Source organism: Erigeron canadensis, chromosome 8 (assembly GCF_010389155.1).
Source record: "Erigeron canadensis isolate Cc75 chromosome 8, C_canadensis_v1, whole genome shotgun sequence".
NCBI classification, from domain to species: domain Eukaryota; kingdom Viridiplantae; phylum Streptophyta; class Magnoliopsida; order Asterales; family Asteraceae; genus Erigeron; species Erigeron canadensis.
In genome coordinates, this window is record NC_057768.1 from 44,916,447 (window position 1) to 44,942,421 (window position 25,975).

Below are 25,975 nucleotides of genomic sequence, written 5' to 3' on the forward strand. Positions count from 1 at the left end.
TAAAAAGGTGGGCATCCATTTCCACCTTGTTTTTCCTATATAGATCTCTTAACACTGCAATGAATAGTTATACATTGTGCATAAATTATTACTCGATATGAGAGATGTATTTACTATTTAGAATATAAAACCAAAAAGAGGAGGCCCCATTAAAAGTTCTGATCTTAAATAGTATATGTTCTTTTGTGTTATTATACACGAGTATGTTTTTTTTTTTTTTTTTAATTTCAGCTCGGGCTATATTGCCAAACATCTTTAAATGAACTTTGAGTATTAACGTTCATTTTCAGATACTCTTTGCAAGCTCCAAATTTCAGTTAATTTAACAAATACATTATCTATATCTAGTGGCGGCCCTAAGAATTCATATGCCCAGTCCGAGTCTTGTAAAAAATGCCCCCAACTCTTGGAAATCCAATTATATAAGCAAATCTTTTTATTTTTATAATTGAGACGTTATAACAACAAAAATGTTATTTCTTATTATTTATTTATTGTTTTTATCTAATTAATTTTTTTTTAACGGCATTTCTAATTAAAACTTATATTAAAGTCAAGGATGAATAAATTAAAAAAAACTCTGATCAAATGAAATTATAAACAATATCAAACGATATTCTAAAAAAAATCACCAAGATATGATCACAAAACTAATCAAGAAAAGATCAGTAACAGAATCATATATTAAGAACTAAGAGTAAACTACATTTTTTGATGTTACTTCTAACTTTCTAGTCTTTTAGAACACTGTATAAACACTATGTGGATGAAAAACTGTCAGGAGGATTTACTCTTTATCTTTTAAATTTCATTTAAATGTTTAATTATTAATTAAAGTAAATTGGTATAACTTATTACTAAGGACATAACTTTGTATATACATATTTAGTACCTAAAATATTGTATATATATAATTTTAACATTAACTTGCTATTAGAATAACATATATATCTATATCTATGTAATATAATATGTTATATTTTTACATATATAATACACATTGGAAATTTTTTAGAAATTTTGTGCCCCCTCAAAATTGTGCCCCGACCGGAGGTCTTGCTTACCCCCCTCCCCTCTCGGGCCTCCCATGTCTATATCTATATATTATATTTATATCTATATTACATTATAAAACAACCTTTTTTTCTTAAATCTCTTAAGAAATTGAAATACTTAAAATATCTCTCTCCTTTATTCGTTAATTTAAACATGTTTACATAATAAACTAACACCCTTAATAAAAAACATAAATCTCTTAATTCTTAGAATAACCACACTACCTCCTTTGACATCAATAACTTTTGAATTCATCACCATTGCCGCCTCCACCACCCGTCACTACCGCACCCGCCACATGTCATTGCCTTCACCCGTCGCCGCCACCACCCCACGTCACAATTTATCATTTCTTGATGAATATACATGCCTAAATTGTAGAATTTCATAACACTTATAGGTAAATTAACTAAAGAAACTACATATATAGTTATATACACTAGTACTTTTGACCAGGATTCAATAGCATACATTAATAATTACAAATAGCAAGCTATATAAGTTACCAGTGTTGTTATCTACAAAAAGGCTACCAAGAATTTCTCATCTTCAAGATCATATATACCATCTACATGCCAGCCTGAATTCATGAATCCAAAAGAAGATTTTATCGTTTACTATTATGTGTTAGTAGCGGGCGGGTCATGCATTAATGTTAAAACTAGTACTTTCCATGCACATATCATGTCAGGTTTGTCCCAAAACCTCAACGTTTAGTCTTCTATAGAGAGAATAAGTAGGGTGTTAGATTTGATTATAGTGATTATATTCAGACACTGATCTAGTTCTTTTAATACAACTATTAACGAGGTTTCATTCAAATATACCCTTCGGACGAATTTCAACCCACGTGACAAGTTTCTTCTTATTAGCATAACCGTTTGTCTTAACCAATTTATTGTATGACCCGTTAAGGATAAAACATGAACCAAATGGAACAATTAACATGTAAATGGGTCAAATATGGGACCTTGAGAGAAGTTGATACTTTGAGATTGAATCTTAGGCCACAGATGTTGAACTTACGTAAGACATTTGACTGGTTTTCTGGTGAAAGAATCAGGCAAAAACTGATAGTGCATGTCTCGTCAGTCATCAGCAAGTGATCTCAATCTTTCCAGTTCGGGCATAACCACTTTACCAAGATCTGGTCTATCTTTCCTTCTTAGATCTGCACAGAGAAGAGATAACTTAGCAAATCCCAAAGCCTCTTCAACGGGCCAATCAGGCACTACTGGATCCAACATCTAAGCAAAACTTCCTTTCTTTATAGCCCTAGCAACGTGATGAGTCAAACCCATTGGCGGTCTAGCAGTTATTAACTGTAAAAACATAACCCCTAATGAATAAACGTTGGATTTCACTCCAAGCATGCCTGTTTGTTGGTACTCGGGATCTATATAACAAATAGTCCCTGCTGCAGAAGTCATTCGGTATTGAGTCACCAAGTCTTGAACCGACAGTGGGACCAACCTGGCTAACCCCACATCGGCTATTTTACTAACGAAATTCATGTCAAGCAAAATGTTAGCCGGTTTGAGATCACGGTGCACAATAGGCTCGAGTTTTGATTGATGGAGAAAAAGCAAACCGCTGCAAAACTCACCCGCTATTCAGAACCTATGTTGCCATGAAAGTGGCGGGGTTTTGTTTTTTCTTAAAAGACAATCTTCCAAGCTTCCATTTTGCATGTATTCATAAACTAAACAACCGTATTCTGGACAAGCCCCTACAAGAAGAACCATGTGAGGATAGCGTATGCAACATAAGACTTCAACTTCTTGTTGAAATTGTGATCTTCCTTGAGCTGCATCCGGTCTAAGAACTTTAACAGAAACAAGCATGTGGTCCAAATGACACTTGTAGACCGGGCCATATAGCCTCCTTCGCCAATCCTACGAGAGGCTGAGAAAAATTCTGTTGCTTCTTCAATTTCTTCGATAGTGTACCTTCTATATCTGGAAACATAATGAGAGATATTAGACACGGAATTGACTCTTTTTTGGGATTCAAGCTCTGCAATTCGATGAGCAGCTTCAGTTGACTTGGTGATTTCTTTCTGAACAGATTCTTCAGCTACACGTGACTCTTCTACCTTCTGTAGTTCCTGCATTTTCCAAATCTGGAGCTCCATAGCCTACAACAGTCATTTCATATCTTAAAAATAGGTAGAGATGGCATCAAAGACTGGGGAGGTCAAAACAAGATGCACCAGGTTGACCTGGAACATCTTTTCTTTTTTCTTTTGTTACTATTATTTTATAATACACTGTAGAGTGGGCAACCTGGGTAGGTCAGGCGGGTTGGGTGGTAGGTCAAAATAGGTTCAAGTCCAAATGAGTACTTTTTGTTGAGGATGAAAATGTGATGGGTTTCATTATAATTATATCATGTCAAATCAGGTTTCAAAAAAAAATATTACACTTTGGGACTATTTACCCATTAGGCCCATTTAACCTATTTATGTAGCTAACTTTTTGTATCACATGTGTGGCCCGTTAGACATTAACGTACCCCAAAATTAACCTGCTGATAAGTAATGGGATTAAGTTACACCTATAATAATTTGAGTATCAAATATTGTAGCAAATAACATATTATTGCAATAACAGTCCATGTTTATTCAAATAGCAACGATTTAGTAGGTTTGTATACTTTAATAATTACGATTATCTTTTAAGGATTTTACCCGTTAGACCCATTTGACAAATTACCATTTTAGAAAAAAATACAGTATTATTTAACCCATATAACCCATTAAAAAGAAAACATAGCCTGAACCAACCTGCTCGATTGAAAGTGAAGGGGGGCCAATCATCCCATGTAGAAAAGGGATACAGTTCGTCTTTCACAATCAAAGGATATGAAAGTTAAAGAAGAAGCAACTGACCTTTGTTTTGCTGTAAGGGCTTCTTTGCATGTTGTATTGTACGTACATTTGTATGGTTTTTGAGAGTTTAAGCTTTAGCCTTTGGGGGCTATACGGCCTGGGTTCGAATCTCGTCCCCAACCAAGTCTTCAGGGGTTTTCACAGGGCATGCGTATATGCGGTAAACGCGCATGGGTACCAATAGGTACATGGCCCCAGAGGGTGGCTATCCATCTACCTTTTTTTTTCTGCCTCAACGTCTTCCTGAAGGCTTCAAAAGATTCATAAGTTACTCCACTTTCGGTCATCTCTTATTGGTCATTTCACAATCTGTGTAAAAAAGTTATCAAGAACTAATATGTACCGTGTTTGATGAGAGAGATGTTGTATGACTGTCCAATGAAGAATATACCATATCGGTGTTTATATCAACCAACCCCTGCCCCAACTGATATGAATCAAAACCATGGTCATCTAGTTCTAATAAGTTAATCCGTGAGTCTATTGGTGATGCGTCATTCTCGACCGAAAGAAATATATTGTCGGTGCTCTGACTGCCAAAGCTGACAAACGAAATATCGGATTCAGGTCGGGGGAATTCTCCATAGGCCAGGTTTACCTTTTGGGCCTTTCCTATTGGTGAAAGGCGACCGGCCTGTTGTCAAGAAAGAAACTTAGTTTGTCTTCCATTAAAACATTAACAACCCAAACTTTTAAGAATCCTTTTATAAAATACATGTAATCACATACTTCATTATGTTTGGAATATGAGTCTGTGGAAGGCCTGGGAAAAGATGAGTCCATAGAGGTCCGGGGTATCACTAGTAAAAAAAACAGTTGAAATCATTGTTAACCTACAAATAACTTAGAGAGAAAAATGAGTAAATTGCATGAAAATGCAATGTACTGTTCATTTTTAACCAAAATATTGCAACATACTTGCAACACTTATTAAAGTATGCAATATGTTCATTAATTGGTACTTGACAATGGCGTGTATGTTGCATCAAATGGTTGAAATGGCAAGTGCTTTGCATTAAATGGTTATAAATTGCATATTTTGGTAAAAAGTATGTCACATTTTATTTTCATGCAGTCTCCGGTATGAAAATGTATAAAGGGGAACAAAATTGAGAAATGGAAAACCAAGTTACCAAACCTTTGGAACTGATAGTTAGTATTTCAGATGAAGCATCAGAAGTTATGGTGTTTGGTCCAGGTGGTACATGCATGGGTACGTAGTGGAGAAACATATGGAGGAGGACGTGATGCAACTTTTGTGGCTGAAATCTTTCCCTTATAAATAACATAAATTGTGCAGAAATTTGGCACCCCTTTTAACATAGTTCCTGGAATGTCTCTCATCTTAAATCTCTTGCAAGACGACATGATAATAATGTTCTTTTTATAGTTTGATATTAATCATCGTTTTCAAAATTATATGAGTCATGCAGGACAATGAGAATGAGAAATTTTGAATTCTTTCTGAATTGCTGCTCTATTCATGAATTCTAAGACATATTGAATAATGAACATAATAGGAGTAGCTATTAAAAATGAATGCACATACCTGATCGAGCATACTGCCTTTTGAGGGAGTTCCCACAACCAGAATTTCTACTATTGATCGAACGTGTGACAAACTCAACTAGTGCTTTGACAACATCTGTATCGTCTAACACAACTTCTTGTGATTCTACCTATTTCATGAAGTGCACACTAAGATTTATAAAATGCCCATATGACATTTAGTTAAAGTAAACACAGAGGAAAAAAAGGCAATATGGGGACTAACTTGCTTTCTGCTACAAAAACATCGAAAAGGGAGAAATAATAATTTTTTGAGCTATGCATTACTGTCTATCATGATTGAGTCTTCTCTAACATCAGAAAATCTATTCCGTTATGCAAATCATTGACAACGCTTGTTGTTAGAATATGATCACGTAAAATGAACGTATGTTCGGAAAGTATTTAAGCCTACGGGGTCACACCTCAACATGTATGTAATTATAATTAATTAATATATTAAATGTAATTTATTAATTAATTTGATCACGAAAAACTAACGATCGTCCGTTAAATGTTAAATAGTTAACAGTACTTAATTAACGGACTTAACGAAGGAGAGTTGTAATTAGGAAACAATTAGGAAACCCTCTAGAATATTCTAGGGGGGGGGGGGGGTCGAACTAGGAGAAGGAAAGGGTTTCATAAACCCTAAACTTGGTCATCAAGTAAACCTAATCCTATAAATAGAGACCTAAATTTAATTGTTTTCTACACACAATTCATAAGGTTTTTTAAAACCCTAAAAATCTCTCCTTCTCCCTCTCTCTTGGCTTCGGCCGATCCTAACAATAACAAAGGGTTTCGAGGTTTTGTTTGGTTCGAGTAATTGGGTATTAACAAAGGTTGTTCGGTTCGTGATCAAGTACTAGCATACATACATTCCAACGTTGTGTGTACAATTGTAGAAAGGTTTAATTTAAACCTTATTATAAAGGTTTCTTGCTTTATTCTCTCCAATTTAAGGTACACGTTTTCTCTCTTGGTTAATTAATTAACTACATAGAATTTATATTCCGCTGCGTGCTTTGTGATTTAATTTGATAATAGTTATATAACCCAACACTTGTTACATTTTCCCAAATGTCCCGCGAAACATCATTCACATTGATGTTCAGATGGAGCATTCTTTGAAAACCAAAATATCTATGTTTAACGTGACCAACAGAGCAATAAGATTCATATTTGAATACCTAATAATAACTCAGATTACCCTTTCAACAAAGAGCTCGATCGACTTTGGGGGTCACATAATAAGTAAATAACAACTAAATAATAATAACAATAATAAAAAGTTTTTATATATATTTTCTTATATATATTAATAACAACTAACATTTATTGTAAAAATAATAATAACAATAATAAAATGTAGGTATAAATGTCGATATAGTTGGTAACCCATAAGTAATGTTTTTGATTTTGAGATGATTTATTTGATTTGAGTTTTACTTGTTACGTTTGTAAATTGTAAGAGTGAATTAATAAGAGGTTTGAGAGTCTTAAATTTTATCTCACATATTCGTATAATTTAAAAGTTGAAATAATAGGAAATTTTTTGAAAATTCAAAATTTTATGTCACTTATTCGTGCAAAGTAGGAGGTAGAAATAAAATTGAGTACGGTTAGAAAAAAAAATATACAATTAACATTATTGCTAAAATAAATAATAATAACAGCAGCAGCAGCAGCAGCAGAGCGTTAAGGATACTCTCACTTACACAGGAAGCTTACTTCCGTATATTTGATACAAATTAATTGGTCAGTAAAGGATTAGGGTTGATCCGACACGATGTACAATTGCAGCAAACTAAGGTAACATTTTTCTTCCAACATTCCACTCCTTATTAATATTCTATCGACCATTCGATTCACATGACACAAGCAATTCGTATTTTTGGTCCCAGTTTCTTAGTGATTTATGCTTCTTTAAAGTACTAATATTCTATGAACGGAATTTTATTATCTTGAAGTCGTTCCTATATATATATATAACACAATAAATGGGTATACCCGGAATAAACGAGTCGGATATATGTCGTCAATGTCCTTTCCTGGCCATCCAGAAGAGAAAGGTCCCAACTTTACTAGCCTTAATGAATTTGAATAGGAGGGGTAGAATTAGCTCAAGTTTAGAGTCTTACAAACTATTTAGCATTACATGTGGCTTGCTTTAATAAACCGATGTAAGAAATTATGAATTATGTTCATGATATATGTTGAGGGAAGTTAATATATGATAAAAGACCAACATTCCTGTGTGTGCTAATACTAGATTGCGTCATTCAAATTTAATGATATAGCCTCTCTAATGCTGTTTTATTTTGATTTATGTTGTTTCTTGTAACTAGATAGGCTAGTTTGGGAGTGGTTTGTCACTCACCGTGTCTAGGTTGTGGTTGTTGCTTCTAAAGCATGTTCATGTACAAGTCGGCATGGCATTTACTCATATCGCCTGAACTTTTATTGAACATTTTGCAATATACTAACCGGGGTGTATTTTTTACCCTTTTACCCAAAAAGAAAAGTATTATCAAGTTCGGATATTTATTTGATGTGGGATCAATTGTTATATGCAGAACCAAAACAGAAGGTGTAGAATGGAAACTGGACGTTTGTCGCAAGAATGTTACGACCTTGCTAAATGCAGATCGAATTAGCAGTTTGCCAGATGAACTTATTCTTGAAATCCTATCTTGTATGGACGCCAAACTAGCTGTTCAAACATCTTTGTTGTCCACGAGATGGAAGCTTCTATGGACGTCGATACCATGTCTCAATTTTTTTAGTCGCAGTTTTGATTCTTCATTGAAAGTTGGCAACTTCGTAAGCAATTTTCTGTCAAGGCGCAACCATCAGGTAGATGTGTCCTCAGTGAAGCTCGATTTTGAAGTCGGTAGTCAAGAAATTTTGGCGCAGATTGTAAATTACGCGGTCTCTCGCAATGTTCAAAAGCTACTTGTCATCGTTAATAATAAGCGTTTACTCTTCCAGGATGCTTCTCTTTGTCCCTTTAGCTCCAAGTCTCTCAAAAAGGTCACCTTTAGTATTCCTTGCCGTACACCCACCACAACTTGGGATTTTCCAGCTTTAACTACTATGCATCTTGAAAGTGTTGAATTTTTCGACAATCCTGTTGATCTGTTCTCCAAGTGCGTGAACCTAAAGAACCTCACTTTGGAAAAGTTTGCCGTTTTTGTTCAGGTTTTTGTCATCAGTATCCCTCAACTTTCTAACCTGAGGCTTAACAATGGCAAAAATTCTATCATTGTCAATGTGGTTGCACCTCAGCTTGAAAATCTCACTATAAGAAATTGCTCGATCGAGAAATTGAATGCACCACAAGGTCTTACATCTTTGTGCTACGAAGATTATCACCCTCCACAGCTGCCTAGAGACTGTTTTAATTCTCTCAACAAGGCGAGCGTAAATTTTCACTTTAGTCGTATTACCAAACCATATAAGGAAATAGATGCTCGTGAGACTATTAACATGCTCCAGGAGCTCCACAGTGCCAAATGTCTTACGCTGAACTTGGACATCGTTGAGGTATGTTGATAAATTAATTCATATAACATTTATGTATGGGGTTAAGTGTTTAGCAATGTTTCCAACTATAGCCTAAAATCTATAGTATGTTTCCAACTTCAAGTGTTTTTATTGCGTATCCAATGTTCATCAGTTGTTAAATGTATATGGTGGCCTTTTAGCTGACGTGACAACTTATTTGGATGCGGCTATTAAAATGGATGATGCATCAGCAAAAGTGCCACTAGATACATACAGTAGCACAATCTTTGAAAGTTGGATACATGCTATGCAAGTGTTTTAAGTTAAATATAAAGTTTGTACTAAAGCTCAATACATTTTCAAATGCATATCCTTTATTCCTTCTACGTTTTAACACACATACTAAACTACTATGTTTCTTGTCATTCATATGCAGTGTCTTTCATCGTTTCCAGAGATACTATCACAACATCCTTCACCTTTCTGGAACATGATTAGCGTGAATATTGACTCCAGCAGAAAAGAACCATACAAAATAAAAATATCTACTGAAACTAAAAACTTTTTGCTTGAGAACTCTCCAAGGGCCACACTCATTATGGATTTACCCGAGGTACTTTCATCCGAATGATTTCTTATTTAATGCTTCTACTACTATACACCTTGTATTGTTTTTTTTTTTTTGTAATCCCTTACTCGCTGGTTTCAGTCGCAACTTTTCTCTTGGATCCGTTTGGTTTGTAAATGGAATTAGTAATGGGTATAATCTGGAAGAGAAAAAAAGGCAGACCGAAAACTAAACAGAATTCACATGGTTTTCACACAAAACCCACCCCACTTAATAGTTTTCTAGATACCCATATATTATGGGTTTTCTCATACAGTCATATGTACCCCCTCAAAACAAACATAATGCACCTCATTCATTTCCATTTAGTTCATTCCTAAACTGACATGAATCCATCCCATAATTGGCTCGCATCAATCCATAAGCTACTTGTAGAATTCACTCCAAAAAGTTAACTTAAAGGAGGAGGGGGCACATCTAGTTATAAACAATCAACCAATCCCATACTTTGGCCGATGTGGGATCGTAACAATATCCCACCCTTTGAAGAGGCGACATTCTCATTGGTCACAGCTATGTTAGTCGCAGTTGGCAAAGGAAAAGGAGACACCTAGGCTTATAAACCATCAACCAATCCCATGCTTGGCCGATGTAGGATTGTAAAATAAATTTGAAACCGAAAATGCCATTACTAATTTTTCTAACTAATGTCATTATGGTTGGTCAGTTCAGTTATTTACACAGTTACAGTTTGAAAGTTATGCTAAAGTATTAACACACAGGGTATGAAATTAATGTATATTATGTAACTATGTCACGCTTTCAGGAACCACCTACAAAAGCAATGATTGCAAAACAGGCTAGGAATAAGAAGATGGTTAAACAGATTGCAGACATTGAGTCTCGGATGAATGAATTGCAATCGTTGTTGGATCAGGAAAATAAGCTTGCTGAGAGAATAGAGTCCAAGGAAAACAAAGTACCCGTTAAGAACCTTGTGGCGGAACTACTGGGATGGAGGAAAAGAATTATGCAAAGTGCACTCGAGAGGGCTCAAATAGATGAGGTTGTGGCTGGACTATTAGTACAGATCAAGGCCCATATGGGAGAGATCCAGGATCTGATTAAGCAAGAAAATCATTATGTTGTAGCTATTAATTCAAAGAAGTTGCAGGTCAGTTCACTACTGGAAAATCTGCCTAAATCACAGAGGGGAGACATTATTGCACGCTACTCTCACCAGCTTCGACAAACAGAAACACTCTGTTTTCGTCTACTCTCAGGGACATTGATTTCAGATGAAACTAATGCTTTTATAAAATATGTATCTGATAACTTATCAACATTTCAAGATGATTCCAGTAGCAAACCTTCTCTGGCATCATAACCATATTCTTCTTCAGCAACTGTAAGTTACCAATCAATATTTGACTCACTTACACATAATTGTTAGAGGTGTCAAGATTCCCAGGTTGGGTTCAGACAGTGATCGGGGCAGGTTGGGTTAACCCATAAACAATTTTAATCCATTTCTAGCGTACAGTTATCTTTATGATTAGACACAATATTACTACTATAATAATCTAAACAATTTTAATCCATTTCTAGACTTTGGGGTGTCTTACCATATGTTTGACCCATTCAATCTCGTTCTCCTTTTGCTAAGCTTTTTCACTTGGCCCATTTGACCAGCTTGAGATATAACACAACCCACTAACCCAGTAACCCATGTCGACACTAAGTAGATTTGTCAAAATTGCCTTCTCTAGTAATTGACTAATTCTACTTCACACTCTATATATTTGTGGCTTATCGTGCTTGACATCAGATTTCAACACTCTTCACAACCAGAACTAGAACCACCCACCTAGATTACCACTCCTCTACTTTTGAGAACAATCTACTTTCATATTGTAGGTGAATATTATCAAGCATGTCATTGTCTCATCCATTTCCTTCAAATTGCATTTTTATTGATGTGTGCAAAAGTTAGATGTAATTTTAGAAATATTTTCGACTCACATTGTGAGTGAATTTCAAGATTTATTATGAGCAATAAGCCAATAACGGTAGTTAAAACCTTGTCTGCTTATGTTTGCGTTGTCTTTTGTGTGATTGAATCGTTTGTGCCAAACCTGATTGTCTTCGATTCATTTTCTTGGTTTTATCCCTTGCATGTATTCTTTGTGAGTTTATTCCTTTTCCTTTAAACCATACCCTTATGAAACAGATATTTGACTGACAACCTTGACTTTTTCAGAAATGCCAAAAGGTTGTTCCAACTTGAAGATGCTTGTGGTGATCAAGTCAATTCCATTTGTCACAAAGAGTTCAAAGCTATCATTATCGAAATTTATACGTATTGTAGCTGTTCTTGTTCTTGAGTCTTAGTGATTTGTGGGGTGTATGTATGCTACTACTTTAGACTAGCATATGCCTTTACTTCAATGGATTAATTTCCAGACATTTTTAAGCACTTCTTCCGTATTTCGCAACTATATTAGGGAATCTACAACAATTTTTCTGTATGGCATAGAAGACAAACTGATTAAACTGTTAATTCATCATTGTTCAAATATTATCAAACTGTTAGATTAGATATATGAACAATGTTATTGACGAGATTAGATATATGAACAATTGTTATTGACAATTTTACTATTAATAATGCTGTTGTTTTATTTTCTTTTCAATTTACAATTAATTAGATCAAGGTGGGCCCTCTTTGGGGATTCCAGGATAGGAGATGTTGGCTGGGATACGTGGGATCGAATCTCAATTCCTCCTCGGGCGTTTACCTCTTCAGACGCGTGCGGGTGGTTTCAACCGCTAGCATACTGTCCGCTTGGATGTCACTGCTAGGGTTCGAACCACTATCAAACTAACACGCCGTTCTAAAAAAAAAAAAAAAAAAAAAGTATACGCCTCCATTCAAATCCAATAAACTACTTAATTGACGTGTAAAAATGTTGAAGTCATGTATATTCTATTATTCTATTCTATTACTAATAATTAGTAAGTAGGTTATGATCGGTTTGCAACTTATTTAAAAAAATTAGAAACTTCAGAATAAAACATAAGCCGGGTATTACAAATTAACAAGCGGCTAACATATTTTGAAATTTCAAAAATGCGGGAAGATTACTAAGAAAAAAGAATTGAATATATATCTGTACGAGTGAATTCGTACCTAGTGAGGCTTATTAATCGGAAAGATAGCGGTTGAATACGCAACGTGTGTTTAAAACAAACTGCCCTGTTTTTACGCAATTTAGCATAGCGGTTAATTTGCTTTTAAGAGGGGTTATTCCATATATGTAATTGTTGATCAGCAGTGGAGTATGTAGAGTAGTACACACATCGTTTTTAGGTTTCAAACAATTCAGGTATGCTATTCATTCATCACTTTATTATCATTATTATTATTTATCGATTTATTTATTTTTCTCAATCATGCACCTTTTTTTTTGCTGCTATATTAGGGGTTTTTAACTAATTCTCCTAAATTACTGTAAATTGGATTTTGCTATGCTCTATGTCGAGACAAACATAAATATATATATCATACATAAAAAAAAAGAAAATAATTGTTCTGTGTGTGTGGACTATATATGTTTAGCAAAATCAAATTGAAAATGAGGTTAGTTAACATTTTTCTGTTCTATAAATATTTGTTTATCCTTCTTTTTCTTTTTATGTATCAAGTCACTATCAATATTTTCAAAAGTGGTATATCTTTTGTAACAATTGCGGCCTGTGCATTGATCGGCTCAACCGGTAAAAAAAGCCTACGACATGGCTTTTAAGGAAGATACAGTTATGAAAAATTCTATTGTTAAAAAGAGAAAATGAAAAGGATATTGTTATTTTAGATATATAACTATTCGGTCGAAGTTTTAATTATGATAACAATATACTTTTCTCTTTGGATTCTTTTTAACCATAGACATAAATAATAGTTCAAAAAGCCAAGTCGGATGTAAAGAAGTTCGCATGTCACAAAAGATGCAAAATTTTAAAGCACAATGGTTACCTGATACCAAAAAAAGAGGGTGAAATGGTCATATGCAATAATAGTACGCTGTAATTTTGAATTATTTACCCTTAAGAATTAAATGAAAACTACAGGCACATACTGGCTTCCTCATTGATGTTGTTTCCTAACGCGAGCTCTATAGTTAGTTGTCTTATTATCTGAGCAATTGATTTGTTTTTCTCTACATTATGAGTTGCAGGACATTCTTTGATATGGTACTTTGTGTCTAAGAAAAATGGACTTTGATCACAAGAATGTCAGATTAGTTTTGAATGAAGATAGAGTGAGCGGTTTGCCTGATGAACTTATTCATCATATCCTCTCTTGTATTGATGACACCAAATTTGTTGTGCAAACATGTTTGCTGCTGTCTCCAAGATGGCAGCTTCTCTGGAAGTCATTGCCTCGTCTCAGCTTTTCTAGTGGTAGTTTCCCTACTCTACCTAAATTCTCCAAGTTTGTGACCAATGCTCTCTCTCGTCGCAACAATCACGTGGAAGTGTCTTCGGTAAAGCTAAAATACATTGGAGCAGCCAGTCAAGCGTTTGTGAAGAAGATCGCAAATTATGCGTTTTCTCACAATGTCCAAGAATTAATCGTCAAAAGTTGGCCCAAAAACCACTATGATTACCCTCCTTGCCTCTTTAGCTCCACCTCTCTTAAGCACTTCACTTTTAGCAGCTTTTTAATTAGATCTGACCTTACACCTAAAATACCTAAGACACCTTGGAACTTTCCCGCCTTAACTACTTTGGGTCTCAGTGACATCACATTGTGTGAGGATAAGCGTGAATATCTTGATCTATTTTCCAAGTGTGTGAACTTGAAAAACCTTTATTTGAATTGTTTCATTGTCGAGGCTAAGGTATTTGACATCATTACCCCTCGACTTTCCAGTCTTGTGCTTATCAACAACAGGGGTTCATCTGCTATCAATGTGATTGCACCTCAACTTGACAATCTCACTATAAGTGATTGAATCAATCACTTGGATGCCGCACCTGGACTTTCATCTTTTGTCTACAAAGGTTACAGTCCTCCAAAGTCGTTCAAAAGTTGTTACCATTCTCCAAACAAAGTTAGTGTCTGTTTAGACTTATGTGACACTGACACGTATGACGAGGAAGATGCTCGTGAGATTATCAGTATGCTTCAAGAGCTCCAGAGTGCCAAATTCCTTATGTTGATATCTTATTGGTCATTTATGACATGTTTTGGAGATATTTGATATATATACACACACACACACACATATATATATATATATATATTGTTTAATGATGGAGATATGATATTTTCTCTATTTTCATATAGGTGATATATGATGGTTGATATTAATATTAATCAGAAAAGAAGCTGACTGATATGATACAAAAATGTATGCAGATGCCAGAGTTAAAATTTAGTGAGGGTTAATACATATTTATATTATGTTAAGAAAAATTCTTATTACAAAAGCGATATACAGGTTATGTATTTTTATGCATGTTTGATGTATGTTTTTCTTGTGATTTTTGTGCAGTGCCTTCCCGCATATCCAGATTTGCTGTCACACCTTCCTTCACCATTTAGCAACTTGATTTGCTTAAATGTAGAGTTGTAGACCCCGATGAGAGGCCGGATGCATACAAAGTAAACGTGTCTACTGAAGCTAGAAACTTCTTGCTTGGGAACTCTCCAGGTGCCACGCTCATCACGGATATACATGAGGTATTTTCATCAATTACTTCCCATGTAATCTCGCGATTGTTTCAGTGGGTCATAATTCATTGTAAGTAGGTTCATCTGAAAAAGTTCTTATTATGTCAATATTGATTGTCATGGTTTCTTTTGGAAGTCGAAACTTCTGGTTTGGCTCTTATTTTGCCACAAATGATGCCTAATCTGACTTTACAACTTATGAACGGTGGCAGGAATTGTCTAGAAATATTATTTTGTGGTACTGTGAAAGAATATGTTGATGTTATTAATGAACAAGGATTAAGGATATGAGATTGATATCGTGTTTTAACTTTGAAACCATAATCTCATTTTTCAGGAACCACCTACAAAAGCAATGATTGCGAAACAGGCTAGGGAGAAGAAAAGAGCCAAAGCGATTGCAGATATTTAGAGTTGTATGACAGAATTGCAAGCATTACTAGAACAGGAAAATACAGTTCTTGTTGAGAGAACAAAAACAGAGGACAAGATCAAAGTAGCTTTTGAGAACATTATTTCAGAATTAAAGGTAAAGAAAAGGATTCTGCTGAGCGTCAGGAGGTAGTGTCTGGGCTGATGGCACAGTTGGAAGCCCGCTTGACAGAGATGCAGGATCTGGGTAAGCAAAATTTATACGGCTCCCTTGACATTCTTTCAAAGAGGGAACGGGTCATATCATTATTTAAAAACTTGCTTAAGAGACAGAGGGTGGAGATGGAAATACGCTATGCTCGTCAACTTGAAGAAGCAGAAAGTCTCTCTACTCGTCTACGCTCAACATATGATGATGCATATAACTATCTAAAAGAAATGCTTGATGGTGTTACTGAATGTCCATCTGGTTGCAACTCAAGATGTGAAGACGTATCCAGTAGCAAACTTCCTTTGGCATCACAACAATCTTGCTCTACTTCAGCCATTGTAAGTTTGTGATGCTATAGTTGAGACTGCATATAGCGGTACTCTAAAGCTTATATCTTTGCGGGCCTGTGGCTTTCTAACGCTTTTAATGTCAGGTTTATGCACCGTCCACCTCAAGTATAAACACTTTACCATGAACCGCACACCCAGGTAACCATTCTTTGGCTTTCATCGATCTAATGTTAGTTGATTTACAATTTTCTGTTTTTAACGTCTACAATATATATAAAAAAAAATGCTGTGATAGCTTCTTACAGGATCTTCCAATATAATGGATGCAGAATTTTAGTCTCACTATCAAATATTGTTTGTTTGCTGCTTCGATTGTTTTAAACCTAACTGGTCAATTCATTCCTCTTGGTTTTCTCCATTTGTGCAATTTTTTGTGAAATTGTTTTCTTGGTTTTAGGCATTTGATTCGGAGACCTTGTAAGAAAGTATCACAAACAATCGTCAGTACCAAAGATTGTGCCAACATAAAGATATTCAGCCTTGCCGGGTTCATAAGATTCTTTATTTAAAGGTTCAAGTTATTGCTGTTGGAATTTGGCTTTCCTGGATTTTTTCTTGAGTATACTTTTGTGGGTTTCTTGTAAAATTTGATTACCATATGCCTTTACTTGGATGGTTATATGATGACTACTTTTAAGCACTTTTTGCATTTTGGTTCAAAATAATCTCTACTCCCTAATAAAACAATTCCTCCCTATTAAATATTTCTGTCTTTGAAGTACCTTATTTTTGTTTTTTTATTCTTTCTTTACGTAACTACCCAAAATCCCTAATAAAGTAGACTGTCTTCCCCAATACTGCCGTCACATTGCACGGGTACCATGCTCGTCTACAAAACTAGAAGTATCTTAATACGGAGTATTTAGTTTTCATTGTCTTTCTATTTAAGTCAAAGTTCAATACAAATTTAAACCTTGTATTTATTGGATCAGTTTTTCAACTCTATTTAATATATTAATTAATAATTTCTATTTTCTAATCACGTCTAAGAAATATAGAAATACCCAATGGCCTGGTATTTGGGTTGACCTATCAACTAATAAGTTGTGGGTTCTCATGATAGGCAACTTGTATGGATTTCGTCATTTCGTGTGAAACTGTATAATTGCGTTTCAATAAATATGTTTGTAAATTGTATCACAAATTTGGGCCTGCAAACTAGTCTTTGTAGACCCAAAATTGGTTGATGTTCAACAGCATACTAGTCTTTACACAAGAATTTTTAGTATATTACTAATTATTAATACTGTAATGAATAAAAATAAAGATATTCTTCGTCATGTTATCATCGTACTCGTTTAAAGTTTTGTATTAATAAAATATAACTGCCAATCTACTAGACATTATTTTTGGCATAAAATTTAAGTTTTGATTCTAATTGTAATTTTATGGGTATGATCAAGTTTAAAGGTGACATGTACTGGACAAACTTTACATGTGTGAATCATCCGAATTAAAAGAAAGCATGAAAACTTTCAAATTATAATATGATGTTTATGTGACAATCATTTGAATTGAAAGAATCATGAGAATATTCAAGTTATAACTTGATATTTATATATGAATGTATATGTAAACATAAAACTCTATGTAACATGAAACTGTTATCGATATAATTTTTTTCATTAAAATCTAAAATGATAATTAATGGACATGAAAGTATGAAATTTTCCATGATAATAACAAAAAACCACATTGTTTAACATGCAAAAGGTTTTAATACTTGTGATTAACATATAAAGTTTTATGCTTCTTGAAAATTTTATGCTGATTAACGATTGGGAAGTATCTACATAGTGATTTAAAAAAAAGTTTGTCTAAATTTATCGAATTACTCAAATTTTTTAGGGATTAGTTTCCTGAAATGTAACTATCTTTGACCGAATGTCTATAGTAGGAAAAAATTAAAGTTATGTGTATTGTATGTAAGCAACTTGAAAAAATGTTTATTGTATGTAAGAAAACATATGTGGCAACCATATACATGTGTCACTTGTCAGATTGTAATTAGTTGAAACGAAATTCTTACATACAATAAACATTATTTCAAAGTTGTTTACATACAATACACACAGCTTTAGTTATTTCCTATTATAGACATTCGTTCAAAGTTTCTTACATTCGAGGTAACTAATCCCAATTTTTTATATGTAAAATATTCTTTTTTTTATCTCTCAAAAGTCATCTAAGCTAATGGTTAATTTAATTTTTAAACGATTTATATTACTAGTATCAGTTTTAATCTAAACATTACATAATTTAAATGGTTATTTTTTTTATCATAAAATTCTACATACTAAATTTTAACAAGTAAAATTACATCAACTATTAGTTTATAAGTTTTATTTTTACCAATTTATAATAATATCAGATAAATTGTGAAATTATTTTAAGTTGTTGTCATTGTTGCGTCATGTCAATTTGTCAATATGTTCTACGAAGCCGTATCACATTTCAGATTTTTTAAACATTTTCTAAAACTAAAACTATTATTTATTTATTTATATTTTTGTTAATGACTGCATTTAGTAGAGTAGTTTATATGTTATGCAAAATTCAATATATGTACATTTCAATTTTCAACCATCACCGAGGCATTGTTTTTGTTAAGAGGTATATATATTTTTGGATGATCGAAAATTTAAGAGTTAATTGCAAATTTGGTCATTGTAGTTTGTTCATTTTTGCAACACAATCTCTTTTTAACTATCGTTGCAATGGGTCCTCGTTTTGGACTATTTTTTGCAATTTTAATCTATTTTTACGGATACGTTTAAAGAGAACGTTAAGTAAGCACACGAAAGACACATGCATGGGCTTAAACGTAATAAGCCACACTACAAACTCCCACATTGGTTTTTGACCCTTTTTATACTAAAAAACTAAAGTTATACCCATATATTCTTATCTTGTTTTCACAAATTAAAAAACCATTTCACCCGGGGAAAACATGAATATACGGGTATAATTTAAGTTTTCCGGGTATAAAAAAGATGAAAACAAGTGAGGAAACAATCTCATTTTCGCACAATCTCTTTTTATACTTTTACAAGGATTTGTTATTATTATTTTCCATATTCCACTCATTCTCGCACATCTCTTTCTTGCTTTATTGGGTGAGAGGGATATTTAAACATAATCTATACACTCCGATTCCGCATATGTGAAAAAAAAAAACAAAAACAAATAATTTAACCATCGACATTGGGGATACTCTTATGTAGTCACGAGTAAATCAAATTTAGGGTTCAAACAACCCCCATTGATTCAGGTAACCGCTCCTCCTCTTATTATTATTATTATTATTTTTTAAATTTATTTATTTATTTATTATTATTATTATTATTATTATTATTATTATTATTATTATTATTATTATTATTATTATTATTATTATTATTATTATTATTATTATTATTATTATTATTGTTTATTATTTATTTTTTATATTATTTAATTTTTTTTGCTTTTGGGGCTAGTTTTTTTTTTTTTACCAATTTTCCTGAATTAAAATGGAGTTTTCTATGGTTACTGGCTATATATGTAGTGAACAAACCTAAATATATGTATGTTGAACATTAAAAATAAAATTAAAAAAGAAAAAGAAGTAATCTTTATGTGTGTGTGGACTGTGTTTAGCAAAATTAATTTGGAAATGAGATTATTTATCTAAACTTACACATTTTATTAGATTTAGTTCAACCAGTTCACTTCCATTACACTTTTCTTTTTAGTTTCAAGTAACTATAAATTTTCCAAAAGTGATATCTTTTGTGACAATTGTGATCTGTTGATCGGCTCAGCGGCTAAAAAGCTTACAACGCGGCTTTTATGGGAAAAAGATTATGAAAAATTATATTGTTAAAAAGAGGCAAAATGAAAAGGACAATGGTTACCTGAAATAAAGAAAAGTTGAGATAGTTATAGGGAGACTTGCCGTAAAAGTATGTTGTTATCTTAGATATTAGATAATTTGCCCTTAAGAATAAATTGAAAAATTACAGGCACATATTGGCCTCCTCGTTGATGTTGTTTCTTAACGCGAGCTCTATAGTTAGTTATCTTTGTATAATCAACATTTATAAATAAGTATCTTACTTTACTTTCTAATCTATAATCTAAGAATTTGATTTGTTATTTTTACATTATTAGTTGCAGGCCATTCTTTGATATGGTATTACATTGTAGTTTATGAAGCTGCAAGACAATAAGGTGTATCAGAGAAAATGGACTTTGATCACGAGAATGTTAGATTAGTTGTGAATGAAGATAGACTGAGCAGTTTGCCTGTCGAACTTATTCATCAAATCCTCTCTTGTATTGATGACACCAAGTTTGTTGTTCAAACATGTTTGCTGCTGTCTCCAAGATGGCAGTTTCTGTGGAAGTCAGTGCCTTGTCTCAGGTTTTATAGTTGTCGTTTCGGTACTGTACATAAATTCTCCAAGTTTGTGACCAATGTTCTTTCTCGTCGCAACGATCATGTGGAAGTGTCTTCCGTAAAACTAGATTACAGTGGAGCAGCCAGTCAAGCATTTGTGAAAAAGATCTCAAAATATGCATTTTCTCACAATGTCCAAGAATTAATCGTCATTAGTTGGCCCAAAAACCACTATGAATACCCTCCTTGCCTTTTTATCTACTTCTCTCAAGCATTTCACTTTCAGCAGCGATATACTTAGACCTGACTTTACACCTAAAATGCCGAAGACACCTTGGAACTTTCCCGCGTTAACTACTTTGTATCTCAGTGAAATCACATTGTGTGAGGATAAGCGTAAATACTTTGATCTCTTTTCCAAGTGTGTCAACTTGAAGAACCTTTCTTTGACAAGTTTCAGGGTCCAGGCTAAGGTATTTGACATCATTACCCCTCAACTTTCCAGTCTTTTGCTCAGCAAAAAAAAGTGTATTGCTGTTATCAATGTAATTGCACCTCAACTTGAAAATCTCACTATAATTGATTGCTCAATCAATCACTTGGATGTGGCACCCAGACTTTCATCTTTTGTCTACACGGGTCAAGTTCCTCTAAAGTGGTTTAGAGGTAGTTTCCATTCTCTAAACAAAGTGAGTGTCTGTTTGTACTTCTGGCGTTCAAACATGTTGTATGCCGAGGAAGATGCCCGTGAAACTATTAGCTTGCTTCAAAAGCTCCAGACTGCCAAATTTCTAACGCTTAACTTTGACATTGTTGAGGTATGTTGATATTTGATCAATCCTTTATGAGATGTTTTGTAGAAATTTGGGACTTAAAAATACGCCATTGATTTTCAGAAAATCAATCTCGCACTTCCCTGTCAAAAGACACACATGCACCATATATCACATACAGAGCAGCTTGTGATGATTCTTAAACCCTAATCTTGAGGTGATTGCAGCTATGCTCTAATATGTGGTCAGGCCGGATAAGCTGGGCACAAGAGTTCTTAAGGATAATGCTCCTGGGTATTTGATAAAGTCTAGTATGTAGAGGTGCTAGTGTTTATTTCCCTGAGAGAGATTGCCTGAAACTTAAGTTTTTCGACACTTCGAACATATTCTTCGAACTTGTTCATTGTCTATTAATTATTACCTGACACCCCATCATTAGCATGAAAGGTGATTTATGATGGTTGATATTAAGCAGAAAAGAAGCTGACTCCTATAATACAAAACTATATGCAAATGCCAGAGTTTATTTTAGTGAGGGGTTGACACATCTTTCTATTATGTCAAGAAAAATTCTTATTAGAGTTGGGATATATAGGGCTATTATATATGCATGTTTGATGTATGTTTTTCTTGTGATTTCTGTGCAGTGCCTTTCTGCGTATCCGGATTTGCTGTTGCACCTTCCTTCACCTTTTAGCAACTTGATTTGCTTAACTATAGACCCTAACATGAGGAGCAATGCATACAAAGTAAATATGTCTGCTGAAGCTAGAAACTTCTTGCTTGAGAACTCTCCAAGTGCTAGGTTCATCATGGATATACCTGAGGTATTTTTATCAAGTACTTTTCATGCAATCCCGTTATTGATTCAGTGGGTCGTATAGAACCCCAAAATTGAACGAAGGAACTGATAGTTATAATTGATGTAACATAAATATTACAGGATAGCAAAACAAAGGATATAAATAAGTTTTAACAAGATAATAATAACTAGCCCTTTCAGCTACCCGTTTACCCACTATCCCCCTTTTTTCAATAACCGCTTTGAACAACTTTTGCGATTCTATCAATACACCCCAGCCATACAAACAACTTATCCTTAAGTCGAAAGTCTGTTACTTGTGCCACACGATCAGTCTTTCAATTTTAGGCTGACCCGCTTCCTAAACCCATTCATATGCTAAAGCGGATCGTGAAGGCCTAGCAATACTTTTGTCTTTTGCATTTGGACTCCACCTTAATGACCGTCTGATAGCGTGTTTGATTTCAGTGATTTCCTTCTTATCGTGTGTGTCCCCTTCAGTTGCAAATGATTGTTCAGAGTTAATATTCCCTTCCTCTTCCCCCGATTCCAACAATTTGATGCTGCGATTTGCCAGTGCTTCTCAGAATCCGATATGAGTGTCGAATTTTAGGGGTGGATGCCGAGTAACTGCGGATGAATTAGGTTTTAAGGCATGTGTTACTGGGTTTCTGTTGGGCTTCGCATGGCTTACTTAAATCTCAGTTTTAAGGGCAACGCTCATGGTATAAGGTTTATCGGATTTAGTATCTAAAATCTGATGACTGAGATAACCGAATTCTGGGTGGTAACTGCCATCCAAATTCCCGTGAATGAAGCCAATGATAGAACCCCCAAATTGAACAAGGGAATTAAGAGATATAATTGCTGTAATAGAAATATTACTGGATAGTAGAGCCAATTTGAGAATCGAGATGGGTTAATCTCCAAGAACAAAGGTAATTGATACCTAATTTAGATAATATAAACTTGGACAAAACCTAAAACTATAACACAGGATATAAATAAGCATTAACAGGATAATGATAACTACCCCTTTCAGTTACACATTTATCCACTATCCCCTTTTTCAGTAACTGCTTTGAACAACCTTTGGAATTCTATCAGGGTCATAATTCATAACCCGCGTAATGATCTTGGTCTGTAGGTTTACTGACATCGTGTCAATATTGATTGTCATGGTTTCTTATGGAAATTTGAAACTTCTGATCTTGGTAGGTAGGTTTACTGACATCATGTTAATATTGATTATCATGATTTCTTATGTCAATATTAATTGTCATGGTTTCTCTTTCTTATGCTCTAATCTGACTTAACAACTTATGAACAAATATCAAGAATCGTCTAGAAATATTATTGTGGCACTGTGAATTGTGTAAGAATATATTGATATAGAATCATGAAGGATCTGAGATCGATGTCAGGTTTTTACTTTGTGACCATAATCTCTCGTTTTTCAGGAACCACCTACAAAAGCAATGATCGCAAAACAGGCCAGGGAGATGAAAAGAGCCAAACTGATTGCAGATATTGAGTGTTGTATGACAGAATTGCAAACATTAATAGAGCAGGAAAATATGGTGCTTGTTGAGAGAAAAGAAGCAGAGGAAAAGATCAAAGTAGCTCTTGAGAACATTATTCCAGAAGTAAAGGTATGGACTAAGAGAACGATTTCGACAAGTGAGTCTGAGCAACCAAAAGAATCTACTGAGAGTCAGAGGGTTTTGGCTGGACTGATAACCCAGTTTGTTGCTCAGGCCAAGAAGATGCAGAAACTACTTGGGCAAAATTATGACCTCTCTGTAGACATCCGTTCAAAGAAGGGACGGGTCATATCATTATTTAAAAACTTGCTTAAGAGACAGAGGGTGGTGATGGAAACACGCTATGCTCGTCAACTAGAAGAAGCAGAAAGTCTCTCTGCTCGTCTACACTCAACATATGAAGATGCATATAACTATCTAAAGGAAATGCTTGATAGCGTTACTGAGTTGCAACTCAACATGTCAAGACGTATCCAGTAGCAAACTTCCTTTGGCATCACAACCATCTTCCTCTACTCCAGCCACTATAAGTTTGTGATTTTATATTTCAGACTGCATATAGTTGTACTCTAAAGCTTATTCTTTGGCTTTCATCTAATTATTCAAGTGTTCCTAACATTTTTAATGTCATATTCCCGCAGCCTTGACCTTCAGTATTAACCCTTAGCTGTAACCATTCACCCAGGTAAGCAATTCCTTGGTCTATTAAATCGTCGTACTTCAGAAGCTCTTCTGATCGATTAATTCACTTTATATTATCCACTGCATACTTCTTGAACTTATGTACCAGTTCAAGTATTTCCATTGGAGATTTCGTCAAATTTGAATATGTAATAAGTAGTTAAGTACTGTGATTTTCTCAAAGACACCAAAGATTGTGCCAGCCTGAATATGCTCCTTGCAGATTTCATACATTTTCCAATGGAAAAGTCAGATATATCATCGAAATGGGCCTAGTTGGGGTTTTTCTTGAATCTTACTCTTTTTTTGTGGTGTTAAACTTTATTTACTAGGCGCGTTTTCTTTACATGATTATATGATCCCATCTTGTACGCATTTTTTTAGGCGATGGTACTTTAACTATCTTAGTAAAAAAGCTAAAATCTCAATGGCCAACTCCTGGATTTTAAGTCTAGCCGTACAAACGGAGGAGCATAAACACCAAGTTGTGTATTAGAAAAATAGTTTGTCCTAATTTTAAAAAGGTCAACTAACCCATATAATATATATAACAAGTAATAAAGTAAAACAAATAAGACTAGATCTTGACCTTTAAATTATGGTTAAATTGATGTGCGAAGATTCACAAAGCTATTAATCCATGATGATTTTCATGATGCATGGAGTTTAAGTGGAAAAAAAAACTTATTGTTTATTTGTTTTACTATAATACTTGTTTTATTTTACCTAAAACATATATATATACACACACACGAATAGGGATGGGTTAATTTAGGTACATATTAAATTATAGACCATTAGGGACATGTAACTTACATATGTGTTAGTTGTGGTCGCCGTCACTGGAGGATCATGGTGGTGGTCGGAGATGATGATGGTGGTGGTGATGGTGGTTGTATAACTTACACGTGTGTACCAGTGTTAGTTGTAATTTACACATGTGTAAGTCGTGATGGCGGTGATCGCTGGAGGATTATGGTGGTGGTCGGAGATGATGAAAAATGAATGATTGAGAAGTTTTCATAGTGTCCCTAATATAAAAGTGTTCCTAAATTAACTTTTACCTATACGAATATACAATGTGTAAAATATAGTGTTCCTTTACAATTATGTTATTGTTTAATTATTATAAAAGAATTTGTATTGGTGTTTTATTTACACTATGTTAAGACATATTAAGCGAACAAATTACAATTATAAAAAAGAACTTAGAACGAAAAACTTAATGAACATTCACGAGCAAACAAGACATGTTTATGTTTCTTTGTTTAACTATACAATGGGGAAATATTATTTGTGTTCCTTCATATGTTAGATAAATGAACCTATTGCCTAACAATTTCACTAGCTGTCATTTGTGAACTTTTTGTTCGTCACAACCCTGCCTCCAAGGATTGCAAATCTGAGATAGTTTATAACGGTTAGAATTGCATTTCTTGTCAACCCTGCATATATAAACAACATTAAGTATTTGAAGGAGCTTGCATAACTGCCGACACACACTCTCAGACATTTTGTTTCAAAATAACAATAGCTCTCTAATTACGATAAG

The 25,975-nt window shown here is 34.1% G+C and overlaps 3 protein-coding genes and 1 pseudogene across 5 annotated transcripts; 3 read left to right on the plus strand and 1 right to left on the minus strand.

Annotated features, from left to right (window-relative positions):
- Window positions 1–2,110: 2,110 nt before the first annotated feature.
- On the minus strand, window positions 2,111–6,621 carry LOC122610954 (annotated as a pseudogene).
- Window positions 6,622–7,286: 665 nt separating this feature from the next.
- LOC122610955 (F-box/LRR-repeat protein At3g26922-like) lies at window positions 7,287–9,326 on the plus strand. The gene is made up of 3 exons (XM_043783905.1): window positions 7,287–7,309; window positions 8,074–9,043; window positions 9,177–9,326. Exons 1-3 carry the CDS (start codon window positions 7,287–7,289, stop codon window positions 9,324–9,326), a joined length of 1,143 nt encoding a protein of 380 aa, XP_043639840.1.
- A 4,517-nt stretch (window positions 9,327–13,843) lies between these two features.
- LOC122610956 (F-box/LRR-repeat protein 25-like) lies at window positions 13,844–15,721 on the plus strand. The gene is made up of 3 exons (XM_043783906.1): window positions 13,844–14,473; window positions 15,181–15,318; window positions 15,647–15,721. Exons 1-3 carry the CDS (start codon window positions 13,844–13,846, stop codon window positions 15,719–15,721), a joined length of 843 nt encoding a protein of 280 aa, XP_043639841.1.
- A 3,622-nt stretch (window positions 15,722–19,343) lies between these two features.
- On the plus strand, window positions 19,344–24,372 carry LOC122610097. 3 transcript variants are annotated; one of them, XM_043783090.1, is made up of 4 exons: window positions 19,344–19,513; window positions 20,395–21,441; window positions 22,044–22,223; window positions 23,659–24,372. In XM_043783090.1, exons 2-4 carry the CDS (start codon window positions 20,857–20,859, stop codon window positions 24,220–24,222), a joined length of 1,329 nt encoding a protein of 442 aa, XP_043639025.1. In that variant the 5' UTR covers window positions 19,344–19,513; window positions 20,395–20,856; the 3' UTR covers window positions 24,223–24,372. The 3 variants fall into 3 exon arrangements, with proteins under 3 accessions (XP_043639025.1, XP_043639024.1, XP_043639026.1); XM_043783089.1 differs by having other exon boundaries at window positions 20,401–21,441; XM_043783091.1 differs by having other exon boundaries at window positions 20,431–21,441.
- The last annotated feature ends 1,603 nt before the right edge of the window (window positions 24,373–25,975 follow it).

Excerpts from the sequence above, each read along its gene's own strand:
- LOC122610097 (XM_043783090.1), top strand. The coding sequence starts at position 20,857 with ATGAATACCCTCCTTGCCTTTTTATCTACTTCTCTCAAGCATTTCACT. Across the intron at positions 21,442-22,043 it reads TTAACTTTGACATTGTTGAG|TGCCTTTCTGCGTATCCGGA; the intron begins GTATGTTGATAT and ends ATTTCTGTGCAG. Across the intron at positions 22,224-23,658 it reads TCATCATGGATATACCTGAG|GAACCACCTACAAAAGCAAT; the intron begins GTATTTTTATCA and ends CTCGTTTTTCAG.
- LOC122610955 (XM_043783905.1), top strand. The coding sequence starts at position 7,287 with ATGTACAATTGCAGCAAACTAAG. Across the intron at positions 7,310-8,073 it reads TACAATTGCAGCAAACTAAG|AACCAAAACAGAAGGTGTAG; the intron begins GTAACATTTTTC and ends TGTTATATGCAG. Across the intron at positions 9,044-9,176 it reads TGAACTTGGACATCGTTGAG|TTGTTAAATGTATATGGTGG; the intron begins GTATGTTGATAA and ends AATGTTCATCAG.
- LOC122610956 (XM_043783906.1), top strand. The coding sequence starts at position 13,844 with ATGGACTTTGATCACAAGAATGTCAGATTAGTTTTGAATGAAGATAGA. Across the intron at positions 14,474-15,180 it reads GTTTCATTGTCGAGGCTAAG|CAACTTGATTTGCTTAAATG; the intron begins GTATTTGACATC and ends TTCACCATTTAG. Across the intron at positions 15,319-15,646 it reads TCATCACGGATATACATGAG|GAACCACCTACAAAAGCAAT; the intron begins GTATTTTCATCA and ends CTCATTTTTCAG.